A 17,618-nucleotide genomic window follows, 5' to 3' on the forward strand; every position below is an offset into this window, starting at 1 on the left:
CCTACGTCGTCTACCGTATTGCTCTGTCCATCCACATGCGAGCTGTACCTCGGTCTCTGGATTGCCATCCTCAACCGTTCGCTGAACATTGAGCTCGTTGTCTTCATCGCCATTTTCGCTGATATCGCCACCCTGGCCATCGCCTACGACAACGCTCCTTACAGCAAGGCCCCCGTCAAGTGGAACCTGCCCAAGCTTTGGGGAATCTCTGTCATCCTCGGCATTGTCCTCGCCATCGGCACCTGGATCACCGTTACCACCATGTACGCCCACGGCCCCAACGGTGGTATCGTCCAGAACTTCGGTAACCTGGACGAGGTTGTCTTCCTCCAGGTCTCTCTGACTGAGAACTGGCTGATCTTCATCACTCGTGCCAACGGTCCCTTCTGGTCTTCCATCCCCTCGTGGCAGCTGTCCGGTGCTATCTTCATCGTCGACATCCTCGCCACCCTCTTCTGTATCTTTGGTTGGTTCGAGCACGGCCAGACCAGCATTGTCGCCGTTGTCCGTATCTGGATCTTCTCCTTCGGTGTCTTCTGCGTCTGCGCCGGTGTCTACTACATCCTCCAGGACAACGCCGGCTTCGACAACATGATGCACGGCAAGTCCCCCAAGGGCTCCCAGAAGCAGCGCTCGCTCGAGGACTTTGTTGTCTCTCTGCAGCGCGTCTCCACCCAGCACGAGAAGTCGCAGTAAGCGGTCGATCTCGCTGCTACCGCGCAGGTCACCACCCAACAACGGTGACGCTCGGAACCGGAGAAGTACAGAGGAGATAGGCTCGATGGACATAAACCTTTCTTTTCCTGTGTTTAGATTATGCGATGTCCGTATCACATCGATAATGATTACCTAGTGAACGGTGTCGAACGGAGGTGAAGTCGTCCCGTCGGAGGGGCGCAGCATGGAGTGGTTGGGGGCGTCATACCCTAGACTTGATTTTAATACCAAAACAGTAAAAATACTATGGCTCTATCACGTTGTGACTGTTCAGGTCTCTTGCTTTCCTAGAGTGTTGTGTGTTTGTCGCGGAGGTGAATTGGTGACGCCCAAGTTCTCTTTCGTCGCGAGCAACATGTTACTGCGGCACGACCACGTCCTTGCTGGTGTCGAGCTCCTCGTGTCGCCTGAGATCCATGGGACGCTGCAGCAGAGGCATCACATATGGATCGAATGTCTTCCAGTAAGGGTTCTCGAGATGGTACTTTTGGCTCTGTAGCGACGGATCGTGTCAGCGTGACGGCACAAGGCAGGGGAAACACATGGAAGTGGGCATCACAGCCTGGACGGGCACGTACGCTCTCCTGCTCGAAGCGCTCGACAATGGTGAAGGCGCGGGGGTCGTGGACGTCCTGCATGACGAACCAGTTGACCGTCTCGCGGTCATTGACGTAGACGCGGGACGCCTCGATCAGCTTGGCCTTGATACGGTCGATCGAGTCCGGGCGGTCGTTTGCGTAGAGGTGCACTGTGATTGTGTAGACCATGTTGGGCCGGTTCGTCTGCTCCGACGTGAGGCGAGATGAGGCGGCAGGCGCTCGAGTGGGTGAGTGGGCGGGCTGGCTACTGGGGAGACGGTGCCGGGACTATGTCGTGCTTTGTGGGTAACGAGCTGATGGGTTGTGTGGTCAGGACGAGGGGATGGTGAGGTTTTGATAATGGTCGTGAAGGGGGTTCAGCGATACGTCACGCGAAGGGGTGGGCGGGGGCGGGAGGGGCAGCTCCCCCTCATGCAGCTTGTTGGGCAGGATGGAGGGGACAATGGATCACGGCACGGCAGAGCTGAGGTTGTTTGATGCATGAGAATGGAGTTTCTGCTCTTGTTTGGTTTGGTCTGGGAAACTGAGTTTGGGGCTTATGCGGGCCTCACGCTGCGGGCTCACATCGCGGACGATTCATGCGTCTCTGAATCTGTGCAAGGGGGGGTGAGGTGGTTGGGGTCGTCGGGCTTCTCACGCGATACGCGGGGTGGAGCGAGGAACTGAGCGAGCGGCGATGGGCTGAATGTATCGTTGAATAGATCAATTGTGCCCCTTGACCACTCAATTGCACTCGGAATCGGAGTGGCTTTCTCCAAGGATCCAAGACGCAAACAGAAATGGGCGCCAGCAGTGCTCACGCTGGCGAGTCGTGATGTCGCAGCTCTGCGAGCAAAGATTTTTGGGCGTGGGTACCTGGCGCTGAAAACACGTGATATCTCAATCCACCTCTGGCAAGCTTCATCTTCAACACTACACCCACCATGAGCCTTTCATTGCCAGGCTACTACTACGGTATTTCCCTATCATTCATGCCCGATCCGACTTTGATTTTAACGTCATGTAGACGAGGTCAAGAAGAAGTACTTCAAGATTGAAAAGTCGCATTCGGCACCTGCCTCTGCCGCTTGGTCTGCCGCCAATGTCAAGCGTCGAAAGCTCGAGAACGAGCACACTGCCGCCAAGCACGCCCGCTCTGAAAGGACAAAGCGCAATGTGAAGCGAGCAAGGGCTCTGCGTGAGCCGCTGCTTGGTGGGTTCCTCGACCGCCAGCTTGGTATCGGAGCTCCAGACGCCGAGGTGTCTGCTGCAGTATGGGCGTTAGGGCTTGTTGATCGGCACCACGTGGGATTCGTGGATGACAGTCGAAGAGGTGCTGTGCCAAATCTCGGATGTTTGTGGGTTGGGGGTGAAGACACGAGAACAGGGGTCGGGGTTGCTTACACGTGTGAGTGACGGCGATGAAGCCATGTGTCATGTGACTAATCGAATGAAGCAGCCTTGTCAGAGTCTTCCTCTGTAAGAAGCACGTATATTCATACCGACAGCTGCGGGATGTTAGTGCTCTCCTCGTGACAAAATGTGGCCTCACTTCTGACAACTCCCAGAGTAGGCCAGAGAACCTCACCAACGCAGCAACGCATCACCACGACCAACGTGGTCTACGAGGAGTCGGTTCAGTGTAATCAGGTCTCTTCAATCAGCTACCATCAACCTTCCCATCGCATGCTCGTCACGACGCGGGAGCCTTCAAACGATCCTGGCGTTCACTTTTTTTCACCGCGAGTAACTTCGCCCACGGAGGACAGGCCGCACTGGGAGCTCGGTTCCCCTAGGTTGCGTATGTTTTCCTTGAGCAACGCTCTTTCTCCTTTGGGGTACGGCGACTGACATGTGCAGCGGCCAACCACTACAAGAGTGTTCGTATGGCGCCAGGCCGTCGTACGTACTCTGTCAATCTAGCCACCCCAGCCCCAACCGCTTCGTCCGAACTGATGTGTACGCTCGCAACCGACGACGGTATCATCCGCCTCACGTCCAATAGCAATATCAGCTGGATCACACCCAAAGCTGATGGGGCCCACCAAAGGCCTCTTCCGATGGATGTCCTTGCCCAAGCCTTCAACGTCGCAAACCCCTCCATCCTTTACGCCGGGACCCGGTCGTCCACAGTCAGGACGCTCGACCTCCGTGCTCCCCCACAGGCATGGAGCTGCTTCAGAGCTGCCAGCGCCGTCACCCATCTACGTTCCCTCGACTCCAATCCCAACCACATACTCGTCGCTGCCTTGCGATCGAACCTCCACATCTACGACCTCCGCTTCCTCAAAACGGAACCGTCGGCCCAGACCCGCTCAGAAGTCCCACGGATGAAGAAGAGGAATCGTGGCCGCGACCACGGACGGTCTGCGCAGCCCTCGGGCCCAGCCGTAGTTCAGCCCGCAACACCAGTGCTCACCTTCCCCGAATACCGCAATGAAGCGCACACGCATATAGGTTTCGACGTCAACCAGGACGTGGGTGTCGTGGCCGCGGCCCACGACACGCACGACGGCCGCGTGGCTCTGTACTCGCTGCGCTCGGGCCTGAGACTGCGCGCCCCGGCCGTGGACCGTGCGTCAACGAGGGGCCCGGTGAGAAGCCTGGTGTTCCAGAGTATGCCGATGGAGAGGCATGCGAGTCTTTGGATCGGTCATCAAGGTGTGGTGAAGAAGTATTCCGTGGGCGTGAGCGGGGAGGATGATGAGGCTTGAGATGAGAGCTGCCATATCTGAAGAGTGTGAGGGAGGATGCTTCTGGCGGACTATCCACAGTCGTCGCTATCGACAAAGTACGAAAATGGCTGGGACTTGGGAAGGGTGCTCATGGACATGTTGTCGGATGAGTACGACAGGGGCAGGCGCTCCGGTTCGTAATGCATGCGACTGATTGACATGCAAAATGATACAAACAAGATTCCACCGCGGTTCGACAAGATGTATCGTACAAATAGAAAGCTTTGCACCCAGAGTCTTGCACAGAATCCTGTATGCAAGCATCACGCCTGGAAGTAGCCCTCTGAGGTTGGGGACGTCACCCCCTGGTCGACATGTGGCCTGTTATGCGGCCGCCCTACCGCTGATGCCATAGGCTGAGATGCACCTGAGCACCCCAAATACACACTCACCAAATACAAGTCTTGAACGTCGAGATTCAACAACGCTCACGATGGCCGCATGCAAAACATCAAAAAAACAAAAACATACAACATCAAGGATTCGCTGGTGGTCACCCACCCAACTACTAGTTCGACCCTTACTGGCTTATCTATGGGAGAGCGGACGGGATCCCGAGTTTTCCAGTAGGTATGGTCGTATGTGCTTGGAACAGCTTTAGCAGTGATCATAGCCTCTATAGCATGACATAACTCAAGACAAGATGGTTCGTCAGTTTGCCGCCATTCACGTCAAAGGGACTCATGATACATAATGATGGTTAATAAATAGGTCCATCGTTTCTATGGCGGCGGGCCTGCCGTCGGGGCTGACACAAATGACCCAAAAATTCCGTCCTAGGACACCCCCTTGATCACCATATTTGCCCAGATCAAGTCTGTTGCCCTTCGCCCATTGCTTTTCCCAATATCCTCGCTCCACCAAATTTTAGTCATGGGATTTCCACCGCCCTTCCCGAAGTCCCTGATCCAAGCACAACGTGCTTTGCCTCTAAAAAGAAAAAAAAAAAAAAACTCCAAGAAATCTCAGCTCCTTTTCCCTCCCTTCCTCCGGCCGTTCCCGTCGAACAGCCGGTAACGCCATACCTCCAGCTGCAGGACGTTGCCTGATGATTACGAGTATACAAGTCAACAATAGGTGAAAGAAAGTAGGAGAAGAAGATGACGGCACAACGACCAATGGCATGGTCTCGAGTGCCGCGCGGAGGAGAAGACAAGAAGTGCATTGCTGCTTCTCCCCGTACAAGACCCTACCGCCTCTCACGCGGCCGGCAGCTCTTGTAGTTATACGTGCCCTCGAGCCCCGGGAAAGTCTGGGCAAAGGCGTCCCCGAGGGTCCAGTTCTCGAGCCGGCGCATGTGGCGCTCGAAGACGGGGTTGATCATGACGTCGTTTGAGTCTGGCACGACAAGCAGCGTGTCCGTTTCTTCATAGGGCCAATTGAGCGACAGCGTGGCGGTGAAGGGGACAAAGAACATGTCGAACATGTAGTCCGGGCTGAGGTGCTCGCGTGCGAGGTAGCTACGCATGAGGGGGAACGGCAGGTGGTCGATCCAGGCCGGGTGCTCACACGAGAACTGCTCCGGGACGGGCACGGCCCAGGATGGCAGCCGGTCGAGGTTCTCTTTGCTGGGCGCAATCTGCCAGCGCATGATGAGGAACATGACGTAGAGGACGGCGACGCGCTCGGGAAGCTTGGAGAGATCAGGAAAGGTCGACAGTATGTCGGTGAAGACCTTGGAGAGCGGGTGGGAGTATTTGCTATTGGCGGGGTTGAGGAGGGACGAGACGGAAGGATAGCGGGGGCCAATGATCTCTTGCGTGGGCAAACCGTCGGCGGCACGCTGGCGGCGCTCATGCAGGAAGTCAAGGAGGAGGCTGTCGAGGGGACACGTGGGGCCACAGTTCTTGAGCTCAGTGGTCATGTATCCACTGGGCGCGAGGGGAGGCCGCTGTCCGTACGGATTTTCGCCCGTGTGCTCAAGCCCGAGCCGGCGCGGCTGGCGGGAGCCATTGGAGGACGTCTCTGCCGGGCTGCGTGCCACAGGAGCGACCCCAGTCCAGTCATGCTTCATGGGCACGTGGTGGAACTGAGCAGTGTCCTGGGCTCCATTGAGGCCGTTCTGGATCTTGGGAAAGTTGCGGTTGGGGTCGAGTAAAAAGTCGAGGCCGAGCTTCTCAGGGCCGAGATCCAGGTTGTGCCGGAGGTTGTGGCGCTGCTGGTTCAGCATCTTGCCCCGTGCTTGCTGGTCTGCCGAGTCGACGTGCCAGTTGGGATGGTGGTCGACGGAGCCTGGAGAGTGGGCGCTCCCAGGCGTGGACGAAGTGTGGACGGAAACGGGAGGGTTTGCATGCTGCGCAGGAGCATAACCCTGAGCCGTCGGCGAGCTGTATGTCTGCTCCGGTGGTGGCGGACCAGGTGGCGAGGTCAGGAGAGGCTGGATCAACGACATCATGGTGGCCAGGCGTCGTTTGATATCGGCATTCTCAGCCTCTACAGCCTCCTTGGCTCGGACGGCGGCTTGAAGATCTTGGTACGGCTGCTGGGATGTGAGCTCCTGGATCTTTTTCTCCAGGTTCTCGATCTGGTTCTTGGTCCGCTCACGGATAGCCCTTTGAGCTTCTCGGTCTAATTCATACGTAGAAGCACAGGTCAGCTGCCGTCGCAGGATGGTGGGGGGTGTGTTCTGCGCAACAGAGGGCGCCAGATAGAGGCAGCAAAGACATGCAAAAGACAACAGGGCATACCGTTGGCTCGCTTCTTGGCCAGCTGGGCCGGGGTCAGGTTGGCCACGCCACGTGAACCGGGTCCTGTTCGGCGCTTCTTGGCCGAGTCGGCCTGGGTGCCGCCGGGGTCCTCGGCATCGGGACTGGCGGCGGAGGGGCTGGGCCCGTCGACCGGCGCGGTGCGCTTGTGGCTGGGGAAGGAGGTCAGGTTGGGGGTCGCTGACGAGGCCACAGAGGCGGCAGGGCTGGGCTGGCTCGCTGCATCGGATGCCATTGAGGCATTCCCAATGGGAGGAACCGGCCAAAAGAACGAAAGAAAAGAAACAGGGCCAGGAGTTGGGGGCGGGCGATCTGGCTTGGCTAACAGCCAAGCTGGCAGTATGGGCGAGCAACGGACACACAGGCCGGGCCGAGGGGAAAGGTGGAGTGATCGGTCCTCTGCCTATCTCTCTCCAAGACGTCCCATGTATTATCGGTCGAGATCGGTGGTGGGTATGCTGGGTGGTCGCGGACCGGTGGATAGAGCCGCCGCAGCGGGGACGTTTGTGTGGGTAATGCCAGTGCCAAAGACCCAGGCTGGAGGGCCGAAGAGGATCTTTTCGTCCGGCCTCTCACTGCCTTTCGCCTCAGCCGATGGACACCTGTTCCCCTCCCACGCCCACTCCTACTCCTACGCCGGCCGGTGCCTGGATCACTCGTCTGGCGGTCCCCCACTTGTTGTCGGTCTCGCACAAGAAAGGAGCGAGACTGGTCGGATCGGTCGGGGTTGGTTCGTGGTTCGTGGTTCGTGGTTCGTGGTTCGTTCGTACAAGGGTAAGGGCGCAGTGTGCAGTGTGATGGGCTGACAGACGCTGGTCTGCGCATCTGCGCTGAGGCGAGAAGGGAAAAGCGAACAAGTTCTGGCCTGCTGCGGGTGGGGGACTGGCCTATGAGAGGGCGTCTGATGAATCAGGACGGCTGAGTCCCATTCGATATCAGCCTTGTCGCCCGAGTCATGGAGATTGCGATTCATGCGCGTCATGTTTTTGATGAGTCAGCAAGCTGTCATTGATGTAGGGATGCCTCTAGGCCTCTAGGTTCCTGGCATCTGGGAAGGTGAAGGACGTCTAATGGTGATTCAGTGCATTTTTCTTTTCTTTTCTTTTCTTTTGAAGGCAAGATCACGGTGGTTGGGTGTTCAATCTTCCCTGTGGCTCTGACATCAGTCAATCCAGCAATCATTGCATGGTGGCAAACCACTCAATCGAACTCGTGGTATCATTTCGTCGTCGCCCAAGCGCCAGCTAGCTACCCCTTCATCGCCTCCACAAACAGCTCCCTCATCCCCTTCAATAGTGCCGACAGCTCCCGCGTCTCGTTGACCCTGTCGAGCACACGCTCGACCCTTTCCCTCTCCAGTTTGGGTCGGCAGTGCTTGACATCATAGTCCCGGCTCGCCGTGCTCAGCTCGAACCACGCCTCGCGGTCCCAGTCCTTCTCGTCGATGCATGTGTACACAAACTTGAGGCGGTCGTCGTGGCCCGCCCCCTCGATCCGCAACCCCAAGTTCTGCTGCCAAAACTCGAGCTCCGGCACGTTGAACCGCGACTGCGCCTCGAGCTGCTGCGCATACGCCTGCTGCGCCGCCAAGCGCGCGTCAATCTCCTTTTGCGTCGCCGCGATCTGCTTCTTCAGCGCGTTGCGGTGCGCGGTGTGGCGGTCGCGCTCGTCGGCGAGCTGCGCGATGGCCGCCTGCATCTCGCGCTTTTCGGCATCTTCCTTCTCGACCGTCTGCTGATGTGTGCTCATCTTGAGCTGGAGGATTTCAATGTCCTTCTTCTTCATGCGCTGGTCCTCTGTGGCATCTCTGTTAGCTGGGTGCACAAGGCGGGCGAAGGACGGGGTCTATCGCAAGAACGAACCTTGTAGCTCGGCAATGTTCATGTGAAATTGGTTCCTCTCCTCGAGCACACGTTTGCGGCCTTGCTCTATAAAGGCGTCGAACTTGACGGTGAACTTGGCCATGCGATCGCGCAGGTCGTCAAAGCCAAAGTTGATGTTGGGCAGCGTGTCGGCGATCGAGGGGCCTGTGGCCATGGGCGGCGGCCTCGAAAGGCTGGACGACATGGAGGGCTCGAACGCAGAGGCCATGGTGTTGCTATATTTCGGTATCGGGTTTCGTTTTTGATGCTGCGGGAGATCCTGTCGGTGTATTGAATGCTGCCGCCTGCGTGGGAGTTGCGACACGATGCTGCTGTTGATTGCTGTTGACGATCGCACTGATTCGCGAGAGAATCTGTGTTTGGATGCGACGCGTTGCTGGGTCAACATTTTGGCAGGGATTGGCTGACTAAGGCGACATCCTTCAGTTGGCGACCTCAACCCCCGCCATCAACTCCATGCCTGTGAGCCTCCCATTCCTGGATGACCCCTCTCCTCTTCCCTCCTAAGTAACTTGCAGCAAACCCTGAACTTACGATCGACATTTATCGGTCGATGGTCGATGGTCGGTTCCAATGCCTCATCAACCCACACACGGGTTGCTTCCGATTTCCACGCAGGATCATCCACCTTCCTCATCTGTCGAGCTCGACCCATCTCGGAAGCATTACTCCCAAGAGCCAAACCAGGGACATCACCGTCTTTGGCAAACCAAACAAGTGCCGATGGCGGTCGTCTGAAAGTGCGGGGCAAATACTCTCCGGATCTTCCAGTAATGCCGGCTATTCTAAGCCTGCCACCAATGCAACATGGCCAACACGTGCCGTAGCATTCTTTCTCGTCCGCCGCCCATCACTTTCCCAGATGAGAAGTTCATCCTCTCTGTTCTTCCGCTAGAGATTGATGCCAGTTTCCCGTCTTGATCGTCCATCAGTTTGATCGTCACACTCGCAATGCCGATGGCCACCATGGCGCCGTCGCTTGGAACACAACGTAAATCATGGAGCAACCACTCTGTGGACGCTTGACCTATTCGAGAGCATACTTGATAGTAGACAGAGGAGAGCCATCAGCAAATGCTGCAGACCTCACGACGTTCTCTGGATGAATCCACTTGTTAGACCAACTGTGCACGTCACTTCGGCCTGTCTTTGCATATAGCAACTTACGAGTGGTCTGCAATCCCACCTTCCGATGGCCAAGACGTCCCCGATATGGCAGCACCATTTCACTCGCAATATCATATTCGTTCTGCATGTAGGAGAGCGGAGGTAGAGGCATATGCAGCGAAAAGGCCTTGCGTCATTGTACGGAGCGAACTTGGCTGTTGCTCAACAAATATTCAGCATATAAAAGACGACGGACAAAAGCTTGACATTGCTGTTCATCAGACGGCAAAGAAGTTACATGGCTCTCGCAACTCAAGAAAATTATGGCTTTCCTTCACGTCAGGGCACTGGTGCTGCTTTATCACATTCTACTCGCCTCCCTGCTAGTCCAACCTGCCCGTTCCCAAGCCCAATATGACTACATCGTCATCGGCAGTGGCCCAGGTGGCGGTCCTTTAGCCGTCAACCTGGCCAAGGCTGGCCATTCTGTGCTTCTCCTTGAAGCCGGTGATACTAGCGTCGCTCAAGGGTCGGGCCAATATCCGTCCTCTATCACATGGGACTTCTTCGTCAAACATTACGAAGAAGATGCCAGAAACATAAGAAACAACCAGGTCACTTGGCGACTCCCCGACGGCCGGTACTGGACTGGCAACAAGGATGTTCCCGCCGGAGCACAGCTGCTCGGGATTTACTATCCCCGGGGCGCTACCGTCGGTGGCTCAAGCATGATTAATGCCATGGCCACTCACCTGCCCACCGATAGTGATTGGGACTATATTGTCAACCTGACAAACGATACCTCATGGAGGTGAGGCTGTCCTCTATGCGCCTTTAACTTTGTCAGCGCTTACAGTATAAAGTGCGGCCAACATGCGAAACGTATTCGTACGAATCGAGAAGAACAATTATCTCCCTGCCGGGACTCCAGGGCATGGCTTCAATGGCTGGTTCCAAACTCACATTGCTCCTACATTTGGCGGCATCACTGGCGTCGTTGGCGATGTTCTTCGTGCCATGGCCACCCTTCTTGGCCAGGACCCGAATCAGATCACGCAGTACGCCAGTCGTGACAACAACCAGCTGAGCAGCACCCGTGATCGCGAAGTCGGGATCTACGGCCTCGCTCGCCACACGCGTTCCAACGGCCAGCGCTACAGCTCACGCGATTATGTCATTGAGAGCATCAACGCTGGCGGTCTCCCACTGACTCTCTCACAGAACTCACTCGCCACAAAAATTCTCTTCAACACCTCTGGCAGCAAACCTCGCGCCACTGGCGTCGAGTATCGTGTCGGGCGTTCCCTCTACAAGGCGGATGCGCGCTACAACGGCGCCCGGGGTGAGCTGCGCACCGCCACCGCGCGGCGCGAGGTCATCCTCGCCGGCGGAGCCTTCAACTCTCCCCAGCTTCTCAAGCTCAGCGGCATCGGGCCCGCCGACGAGCTGCGCCGGTTCAACATAGCCGTTCTGTCTGACCTTCCTGGAGTCGGCATAAACATGCAGGACAACCAGGAGATGCCAGTAGTGGGCCGCCCACAAGGCACAGCCAGCGGCTTCGGCTCGGGCGGCTTCGTCATGTACCAGACGGACCACGCACCCTACGGCGAGCGCGACGTCTTCCTCATGCACGGGCCGTACGCTTTCCGTGGCTTCTGGCCTGACAGCCAGGCGAACACGGGCCTCAATGCAGGCGACCGCGGCATCTACGGCGTCTCCATCGTCAAGCAACACCCACAGAACCGCGCCGGCACGGTCCGGCTGCGCTCGAGCGACCCGACGGACCCGCCCGACATCAACTTCAACCTCTACAAAGAGAAGCGCGAGATCGACATGGGCGGCATGAAGGACACCGTCGCCTGGGTGCGGCGCGTCTTCGCCAGCACGCGCAGCCCCTCGGGCCCCGTCACGCCGCTGGAACCGCCTTGCCCGAGCGGGCAGGTCCTCGCGACGGGCTACTGCCGGGACCAGGCCGTTGACGAGCGGTGGATCGAGGACCAGACGTTCGGGCACCACCCGACCAGCACGTGCGCCATTGGCGCCGACGGCGACCGGAACGCGGTGCTGGATTCCAAGTTTCGGGTCAGGGGTATCGAGGGGCTCAGGGTTGTGGATGCGAGTGTCTTTCCGAGAATCCCAGGCGTGTTTCCTGTTGTTGCTACGTTTATGGTCAGCCAGAAGGCGTCGGATGATATCATTGCCGGTGTTTAATGGCTCGGTCTTGATGGCTCCTTACTGACAAGACTGGCTCGTGGGAAGACGCGATCATCAGACGAGACACTTCAAATTCAGCTCGGAGGGCACAATCTTTGCAGCATGTTTGTCGATGTGTCCTGGCTCTGTATGGATATTGGAATAGTTCTGAACCACTCTCGTTCATTCAGAAAGTCTTGTACTTCCGACCTGTCCTGAAAATATTCATCCATGATTCGGTGACGAGGTTCTTCGCGGTCTGCAAGCAATACAAGTGAGTGACAAACGTTGTCGCATTAGCTTCAGATGTCATAGCATTGTAGGTCACCATGAACATCACCTACATGGATACAGTAATCGGTATTCTACGCTAGATTTGCAAAGATTCACTAGGAATAGATGTGCGCCCGACTGATGTCGTGATGAAAGATCAGCACAAGCATGCAAAAGATCCTTGATGACTCGAAACAAGACTTTCAACAGCTCGCTGTGACATGTTGATATGACATCCGGGACCTAGTGAAGCAGGGAAGCATCACTGACTTGTTTGATTCATCAGCATAGCTGTTCCCGACCCTGTGATGAAGGCCGATTCTTTGTGGCCGATCACCCGCCGCAGATGCTGAACATGACAGTCACAGTGAATCACATGAAAAACACAATTGAGCGCAGCGGTATAAGCAGCCACACCATCATGCTCGCAGTCCTTCGTCCATAGTATCACCAACCCAAGGAAGAATTTCCAAGAAACCTCACTCTTCTCACCATGTCGTCCACAGCAACAATCTACCTCCTCTACATCACCCCACCCCATAACCTCTCCATCCGCACCCTCCCCCTCCCCCCGCCCCCAGCAGCCACCCGCGCAACCTTCCTCGCAGCGCTCGCCGAAGAAACCCACCTCCCCCTCACAGACCGAAACGTAACCCTCTACTGGACCCTCCCCCACGGCGCAGTCCGCATCGCCGGCGGGCCCTCCCACACCACAACCCTCCTGCCGACCACGATCCCCGTCATGACGCCCGTCACGGTCCCGTACGCGACCTGGGCCCTGTCCCCGCAAGCGCTCGTCACGCCCTGGACCGTCGTCTCCCCGCACAGCAGCGGCTACTACTATCATTACTGTCATGACTACCTCGGCGCCACCGTCCAGAGCAGCCTCGTCGCGCGGCCGGCGGTGGGGTTCGGCACCGCGTACGCCGCGGCGCGTGTCGCGGCTGCGGTGCCGGCGACGACGTATCGCGCCGAGCCGTCGCGGCTCGAGGTCTCGGCCGTTGTGCACGTCGTCGAGCTGCGGCATGTCTCGGAGGAGCAGTGGCCTGGTTATATGAGCTTTGGAGGAGGCGGCCTGCGGTTGTGCGTTCTCGTTGACGTCGAGGGGGCGAGGGCGCGCAGTCCCGTCGTGGCATTGCGGCAGGATCATGATCTACCTGATAGGGGCGGGGACCAAGCTCCTCAGGAAACCGCGGCTGATGCTGAACAAGTGTGAGAACAGAGGGTGCGTAGCTGGAGGGATATGCGTCAATTTCGCGAATTGCACAGATAGCCACATCGAGTCACAAAGCCAGGCCACAGAGCGCTTCCAATTCATATGGTATGAATCATCCCCAAAAGGAACTAGGTATTCGAGACTGGGGATACCATGACATGGAAACAAGAACAGAACGGCATGGAAAGAGCCAACAAAAAAAGGACTTAAACAAAAAAATAAGAACCGAGACTGCCACGCCGATGATTTCCACCGCACCCCGCCACCCGTTTCACCCAACTACCGCCAATGATGACAACAGCGGATGAAATGATAAAATACCAAAAAAATAATAATCACGAAAAACGACTCTCGATCAAGCAGCAAAAAAAGACAAACGATCTCTTTTTAGGGGGGCCGTCTCCTCCTTTCCCAGCGCGACAAAATGACAAACCATGGGATACTCCTGGAAAAAAAAAATAAGAGGATGAGGACCAACCAAGATACTGACTGGACTTGTGATGATAGCAAAAGAGTAAAAATCAGATGGACAGCGGATGATGAGCTCGAGAGCAGTCGTTTCCGAGCGTGATATCGTACACGGTAACTTCGTTGGTCACCTGCATTAACCGTTTCCTTGCGCCTTGCGGATACGGATCATTGTTGTGTTGGGATTGTTGGGGCGGAGCGATGAGCGATATTTCCACATCAGCAGTCGCTATTCGTCATGCGGTCGAATTGGCCCTAGTTCGCGCCTTGATAGAGTGGGCGCGCGACTTGATATAATCGCCTTGTTGGTAGGTAGGTAGGTAGGTAGGCGTGTGTATTTTTTCTTCTTTAGTCGTGGTTTTGTGTGATCAATGACCAAAGAGTAGGGTCAAGATTGCCGGCCATCAGGAATCGCTTGGATGCTTCCCGGAAGCAACCGACAGTGTAGTCAGGCCTTGAATCCGAGAGTAGACACGAGACGTCGGCATGCTGCAATAGACGCAACGATGCCGTGTCGTGTGTTGTCAATGGTATTGACTGCATGACGTTCAAATTGAATATGTCTTGTCACATTATCACGCGGGGTTGCCCTTGACTCGCTTGGGCATTCTCGGCGTGGGAGGCTTGCCCTTGTTGCCGACGCCGTTCACCTGTCCACCAGGTCCCGACTGTGGCGTTGGCGCCGAGGAACCATCGTCTTCCGTCTTGACCCCTGATGGGCGTCTCCTCTTGTTGGATGCCGGTGACGTGTTGGCGCTCGGCCCGCTCGAGCTTGTGCCTTGTTGGCTCTGCTGCAGCTGCATACCGGGTGCCTGCATCTGAACTTGCGCCGGGCTGCCCATGATGTGAGGCGACCCAGGGAGCTGCATGTGCGGCTGGGCAGGGCTCGCTCCCACGCCCCCTGGCGGCATTTGCGGGACCGGGAACTGCCCGAAACCTGGGGTCCGTGGCGGCCCTTGCTGCATAGGCTGACCATTCATGTTGGGCTGGGGTTGGCTGTTGATCTGGTTGACGTATTGCTCGAGGGCAAGGTAGGGGCGCATGCCAGGGTGGCTGTGAGAGAAGCCAAACAGCGGGTTCATCTGACCGAAAACCTCAACGATCTGCACATCCTGGTTAGTGCCAACCCTCTACTGCAGGGTCCGCGGGGATACATACCTCGAGGAACTGGAAGACTTCCTCCGTAACACCCATGCCCCTCTTGACGGAGGATTCAGGGAGATCCACCAAGGCTTCTGGGGGTGGGTTTTGCGGCGACTTCAATGGCCTTGCCTTGCCCTTCTTGCTCATTTCTGGCGAAGTCTTTGAGTCTTGCGAATTGACCTTGTGCCATTCCTTGACCCAGTTGTGCGCGGGTTTCGCTGATTCGATAACGGATTTCCGAGAAATGTATTCCTCGTGGCCACTCGTGACAAACTCAAAGAGCTCAATCTTTTGCTCGTGGTCGAAATGGGCTCGTACGGTACCAGTCGCGACAAGCTGAGGTTTCATGTTAATCTCGGATGTGGCATGATGGCATGGCTTCCAGGCCAAGAACAAACTTACGTGTGATCCATTGTCGAACCAGTACACCAGGCTCGACTTGGTGTTCTCGATCCAGTGTCCATCGCCAGGAAGAGGGCGGTCAGTGGTGCCCTTCTCCATGATCAACTGCATGTTCTTGACGCCGCTGTCGAAATGGGTGTGGAAGTATCGCGCGAGTGCGGGGTACGAGATTTCGTACTGCTTATCCGAGGGATCCTCGTGGTCGGTGATATGAACAGAGTGTCGGAACACGCCTTTCGTGGAGAAGAATTGGTTGACAAACATGTTCCAGTACGACAAATCATCCTTGCCTCGTGATCCCTAGAGTGTCATATTAGCGGTTGTCCTCCGTGTCATGCCGGCCAAAGTCCTTACGGGAAAGCCGCTGAGGTGCTCGCTGAACTGCATGAGCTTCAGCAAGCAGTGCCCCTTCATTGCTTCCCTCCTCGCCTGCTGAGCCTGCGCTTGCTGCTGGGCCAGGGCCATGTTATTAGCCATGGCAGCCTGCGCTGCGGCGTGTTGAGCCTGCTGCTGTGCGGGGTTCAATTGCTGCTGGGGCTGCTGTCCCGGCTGTGGACCTTGCGCCTGGTTCTGGGCTTGGGGAGGCTGAGGCTGCTGATTTGGCTGGGGGCCAGGAGTCTGCGACGGTGTGGGATGACCTGCAGACTGCGGTCCGGCGGGTTGGGCCGCCTGCTGTTGCGGTGTCTGCTGTTGAGGCTGCGGCCCACCGGGCTGCTGTGGTTGTTGCGGAGGCTGGCCTTGTTGTTGCTGTTGCTGGGCCTGTTGCTGCTGCTGCTGCTGCTGGGCCTGCTGGGCCTGTTGCTGAGCCTGCTGCTGTTGGGCCTGTTGCTGCTGAGCCTGCTGTTGCTGTTGCTGCTGCTGCTGTGCCTGCTGCTGGCCCTGTTGCTGTGCCTGCAGAGCAGCCATCTGTGCTTGCTGGAGGCTCTGCATCTGCTGGGCGCTCATCTGCACCGGCTGGCCCGGCTGTCCACCTTGCTGCATCTGCTGGTTTTGTGCCACTTGTTGCTGCTGTTGGAGAGCGATCTGATGAGCCAGCATGGCTTGGTTGTGGGCATGCTTCGCGGGTGGGGATTAGCTAGCGCTTTGGACGATGGGATCGTGACGGGTCAAGGACGGGACTCACAGGTTGCATCCTAGCCTGCCTAAAGGCGGCCATCTGCGCCGGGTTCATGTGCACGCCCATGGGCATGCCATTGACGCCGACCTGCATGTTGGACTGGAACGCCGCCTGCTGGGCCATGGCGTGTTGACGAGCTGCTTGCTGCTGCTGAATGAATCGCTGATGCTGTTGTAGTTGTGCCATGGAGGGGTTGCTGCCGACTGTCGGAGGAGGTATGATGTCAGCAGGCACTCGTGCGATTGAAAACCAGGCAGGAAGAGAAGAACAAGAAGAAGAATAAGAAGAAGAACAAGAAGAAGAAACAGAAGAAGAAATGGGTGGGATTGCTACGGCAGTTCGCTGGGTTGGATGGAAGGAAGAAGCTGACGCGTTGAAGCTGACGGTGATGCAGATTGAGATGGGCACCTACAATTGCCAAACTGACCCTGCTGGAACATCTGGGCCTGTGCAGGGTTCAAGTGCTGGAGGGCGTGGGCATTGGGCGCGCCTGCGCCAGGTGGCATGCCACCCATCATGGCGGCTGGGTTGACCTGACCTCCTGGGCCCGAGACGGCCATGTGCATCTGTTGAGGCATGCCTCCGCCGGGCGCGCCTTGCTGGCTCGGATTGTGAGGCATCCCAGGGAGCCATGGGATGGCCAGGGAACACCGGGGTGTTGGTGCATGCCAGCAGGGTGGCCTGCGAAAGGATGGTCCCATACTGGTCATCATGTCTTCTTTTAGCCGATCATCCACCGTGTGGATATCGACGCTGGCCCCTCCGCGTTATCGCATGCGCTGGCTCTGAACCGGAGCTGTCTGTCTGTTTGTTGCTGTATTTCGTCGAGATGGCGTTAGACAAAAGAATGCGGCACTGGAGGGAGGGAGCGTAAACGCGATTGAAGGGGGTCGGGTGCGCGCGAAAACCACGGCACAGGGCCGGGGGGAGGTGGAGGCGCTCAAAAAAAATGAAAAATGCAGAATGCCGTTGGGGGTCTTATGAAGAAGGAGGATCGGTCGGTCCGTCAGATGAAGTGTGGGACCCCAGAGTGTGGAAAAAGGACTCAAAAGCAAGATACATTCGTCAGATACTTTGGAAA

At 57.0% G+C, this 17,618-nt stretch overlaps 9 protein-coding genes and 1 non-coding gene across 10 annotated transcripts in view; 5 read left to right on the forward strand and 5 right to left on the reverse strand.

The window, feature by feature from the left end:
• The window catches only part of VDAG_03948 (plasma membrane ATPase), a gene marked incomplete at its 3' end in the record, with an annotated part of 3,332 nt that extends 2,636 nt beyond the window's left edge, over nt 1-696 (forward strand). Inside the window, exon 4 of the mRNA XM_009654032.1 lies at nt 43-696. Within this exon, the coding sequence (XP_009652327.1) occupies nt 43-696 (654 nt within the window). The remainder of the gene's footprint in view (nt 1-42) is intronic.
• Nucleotides 245-1,603, reverse strand: VDAG_03949 (uncharacterized protein). The gene is made up of 2 exons (XM_009654033.1): nt 1,296-1,603; nt 245-1,210 (listed from the first exon to the last, which is right to left on the reverse strand). The coding sequence occupies exons 1-2, from the start codon at nt 1,482-1,484 to the stop codon at nt 1,076-1,078; spliced, it is 324 nt and encodes a 107-aa protein (XP_009652328.1). The 5' UTR covers nt 1,485-1,603; the 3' UTR covers nt 245-1,075.
• A 636-nt stretch (nt 1,604-2,239) lies between these two features.
• VDAG_03950 (uncharacterized protein) lies at nt 2,240-4,009 on the forward strand (the record flags this gene model as incomplete). Its single annotated transcript, XM_009654034.1, has 5 exons — nt 2,240-2,270; nt 2,323-2,703; nt 2,755-2,812; nt 2,864-3,096; nt 3,156-4,009. The coding sequence occupies 5 exons, from the start codon at nt 2,240-2,242 to the stop codon at nt 4,007-4,009; spliced, it is 1,557 nt and encodes a 518-aa protein (XP_009652329.1).
• Nucleotides 4,010-4,494: 485 nt separating this feature from the next.
• VDAG_20012 lies at nt 4,495-4,610 on the reverse strand. Its single transcript, XR_692059.1, has one exon. It is a non-coding gene; the product is annotated as a 5S ribosomal RNA (ribosomal RNA).
• Nucleotides 4,611-5,219: 609 nt separating this feature from the next.
• VDAG_03951 (uncharacterized protein) lies at nt 5,220-6,970 on the reverse strand (the record flags this gene model as incomplete). Its single annotated transcript, XM_009654035.1, has 2 exons — nt 5,220-6,598; nt 6,718-6,970. The coding sequence occupies 2 exons, from the start codon at nt 6,968-6,970 to the stop codon at nt 5,220-5,222; spliced, it is 1,632 nt and encodes a 543-aa protein (XP_009652330.1).
• A 1,013-nt stretch (nt 6,971-7,983) lies between these two features.
• VDAG_03952 (uncharacterized protein) lies at nt 7,984-8,826 on the reverse strand (the record flags this gene model as incomplete). The annotated part of the gene is made up of 2 exons (XM_009654036.1): nt 7,984-8,531; nt 8,598-8,826. The coding sequence occupies 2 exons, from the start codon at nt 8,824-8,826 to the stop codon at nt 7,984-7,986; spliced, it is 777 nt and encodes a 258-aa protein (XP_009652331.1).
• Nucleotides 8,827-9,123: 297 nt separating this feature from the next.
• VDAG_03953 (uncharacterized protein) lies at nt 9,124-9,738 on the forward strand. Its single transcript, XM_009654037.1, has one exon. It carries the CDS (start codon nt 9,172-9,174, stop codon nt 9,511-9,513), a length of 342 nt encoding a protein of 113 aa, XP_009652332.1. The 5' UTR covers nt 9,124-9,171; the 3' UTR covers nt 9,514-9,738.
• A 310-nt stretch (nt 9,739-10,048) lies between these two features.
• Nucleotides 10,049-11,936, forward strand: VDAG_03954 (choline dehydrogenase; the record flags this gene model as incomplete). Its single annotated transcript, XM_009654038.1, has 2 exons — nt 10,049-10,536; nt 10,589-11,936. 2 exons carry the CDS (start codon nt 10,049-10,051, stop codon nt 11,934-11,936), a joined length of 1,836 nt encoding a protein of 611 aa, XP_009652333.1.
• A 748-nt stretch (nt 11,937-12,684) lies between these two features.
• VDAG_03955 (uncharacterized protein) lies at nt 12,685-13,407 on the forward strand (the record flags this gene model as incomplete). Its single annotated transcript, XM_009654039.1, has 1 exon — nt 12,685-13,407. One exon carries the CDS (start codon nt 12,685-12,687, stop codon nt 13,405-13,407), a length of 723 nt encoding a protein of 240 aa, XP_009652334.1.
• Nucleotides 13,408-14,450: 1,043 nt separating this feature from the next.
• VDAG_03956 (PTAB protein) lies at nt 14,451-17,247 on the reverse strand (the record flags this gene model as incomplete). The annotated part of the gene is made up of 6 exons (XM_009654040.1): nt 14,451-14,978; nt 15,034-15,354; nt 15,421-15,720; nt 15,775-16,476; nt 16,544-16,740; nt 16,950-17,247. 6 exons carry the CDS (start codon nt 17,245-17,247, stop codon nt 14,451-14,453), a joined length of 2,346 nt encoding a protein of 781 aa, XP_009652335.1.
• Nucleotides 17,248-17,618: the final 371 nt, after the last annotated feature.

The sequence above is a fragment of the Verticillium dahliae genome, genomic scaffold (assembly GCF_000150675.1).
Source record: "Verticillium dahliae VdLs.17 supercont1.6 genomic scaffold, whole genome shotgun sequence".
NCBI lineage: Eukaryota > Fungi > Ascomycota > Sordariomycetes > Glomerellales > Plectosphaerellaceae > Verticillium > Verticillium dahliae.

Excerpts from the sequence above, each read along its gene's own strand:
- VDAG_03949 (XM_009654033.1), bottom strand. The coding sequence starts at position 1,484 with ATGGTCTACACAATCACAGTGCACCTCTACGCAAACGACCGCCCGGAC. Across the intron at positions 1,211-1,295 it reads AGCGCTTCGAGCAGGAGAGC|AGCCAAAAGTACCATCTCGA; the intron begins GTACGTGCCCGT and ends CCGTCGCTACAG.
- VDAG_03953 (XM_009654037.1), top strand. The coding sequence starts at position 9,172 with ATGGTCGATGGTCGGTTCCAATGCCTCATCAACCCACACACGGGTTGC.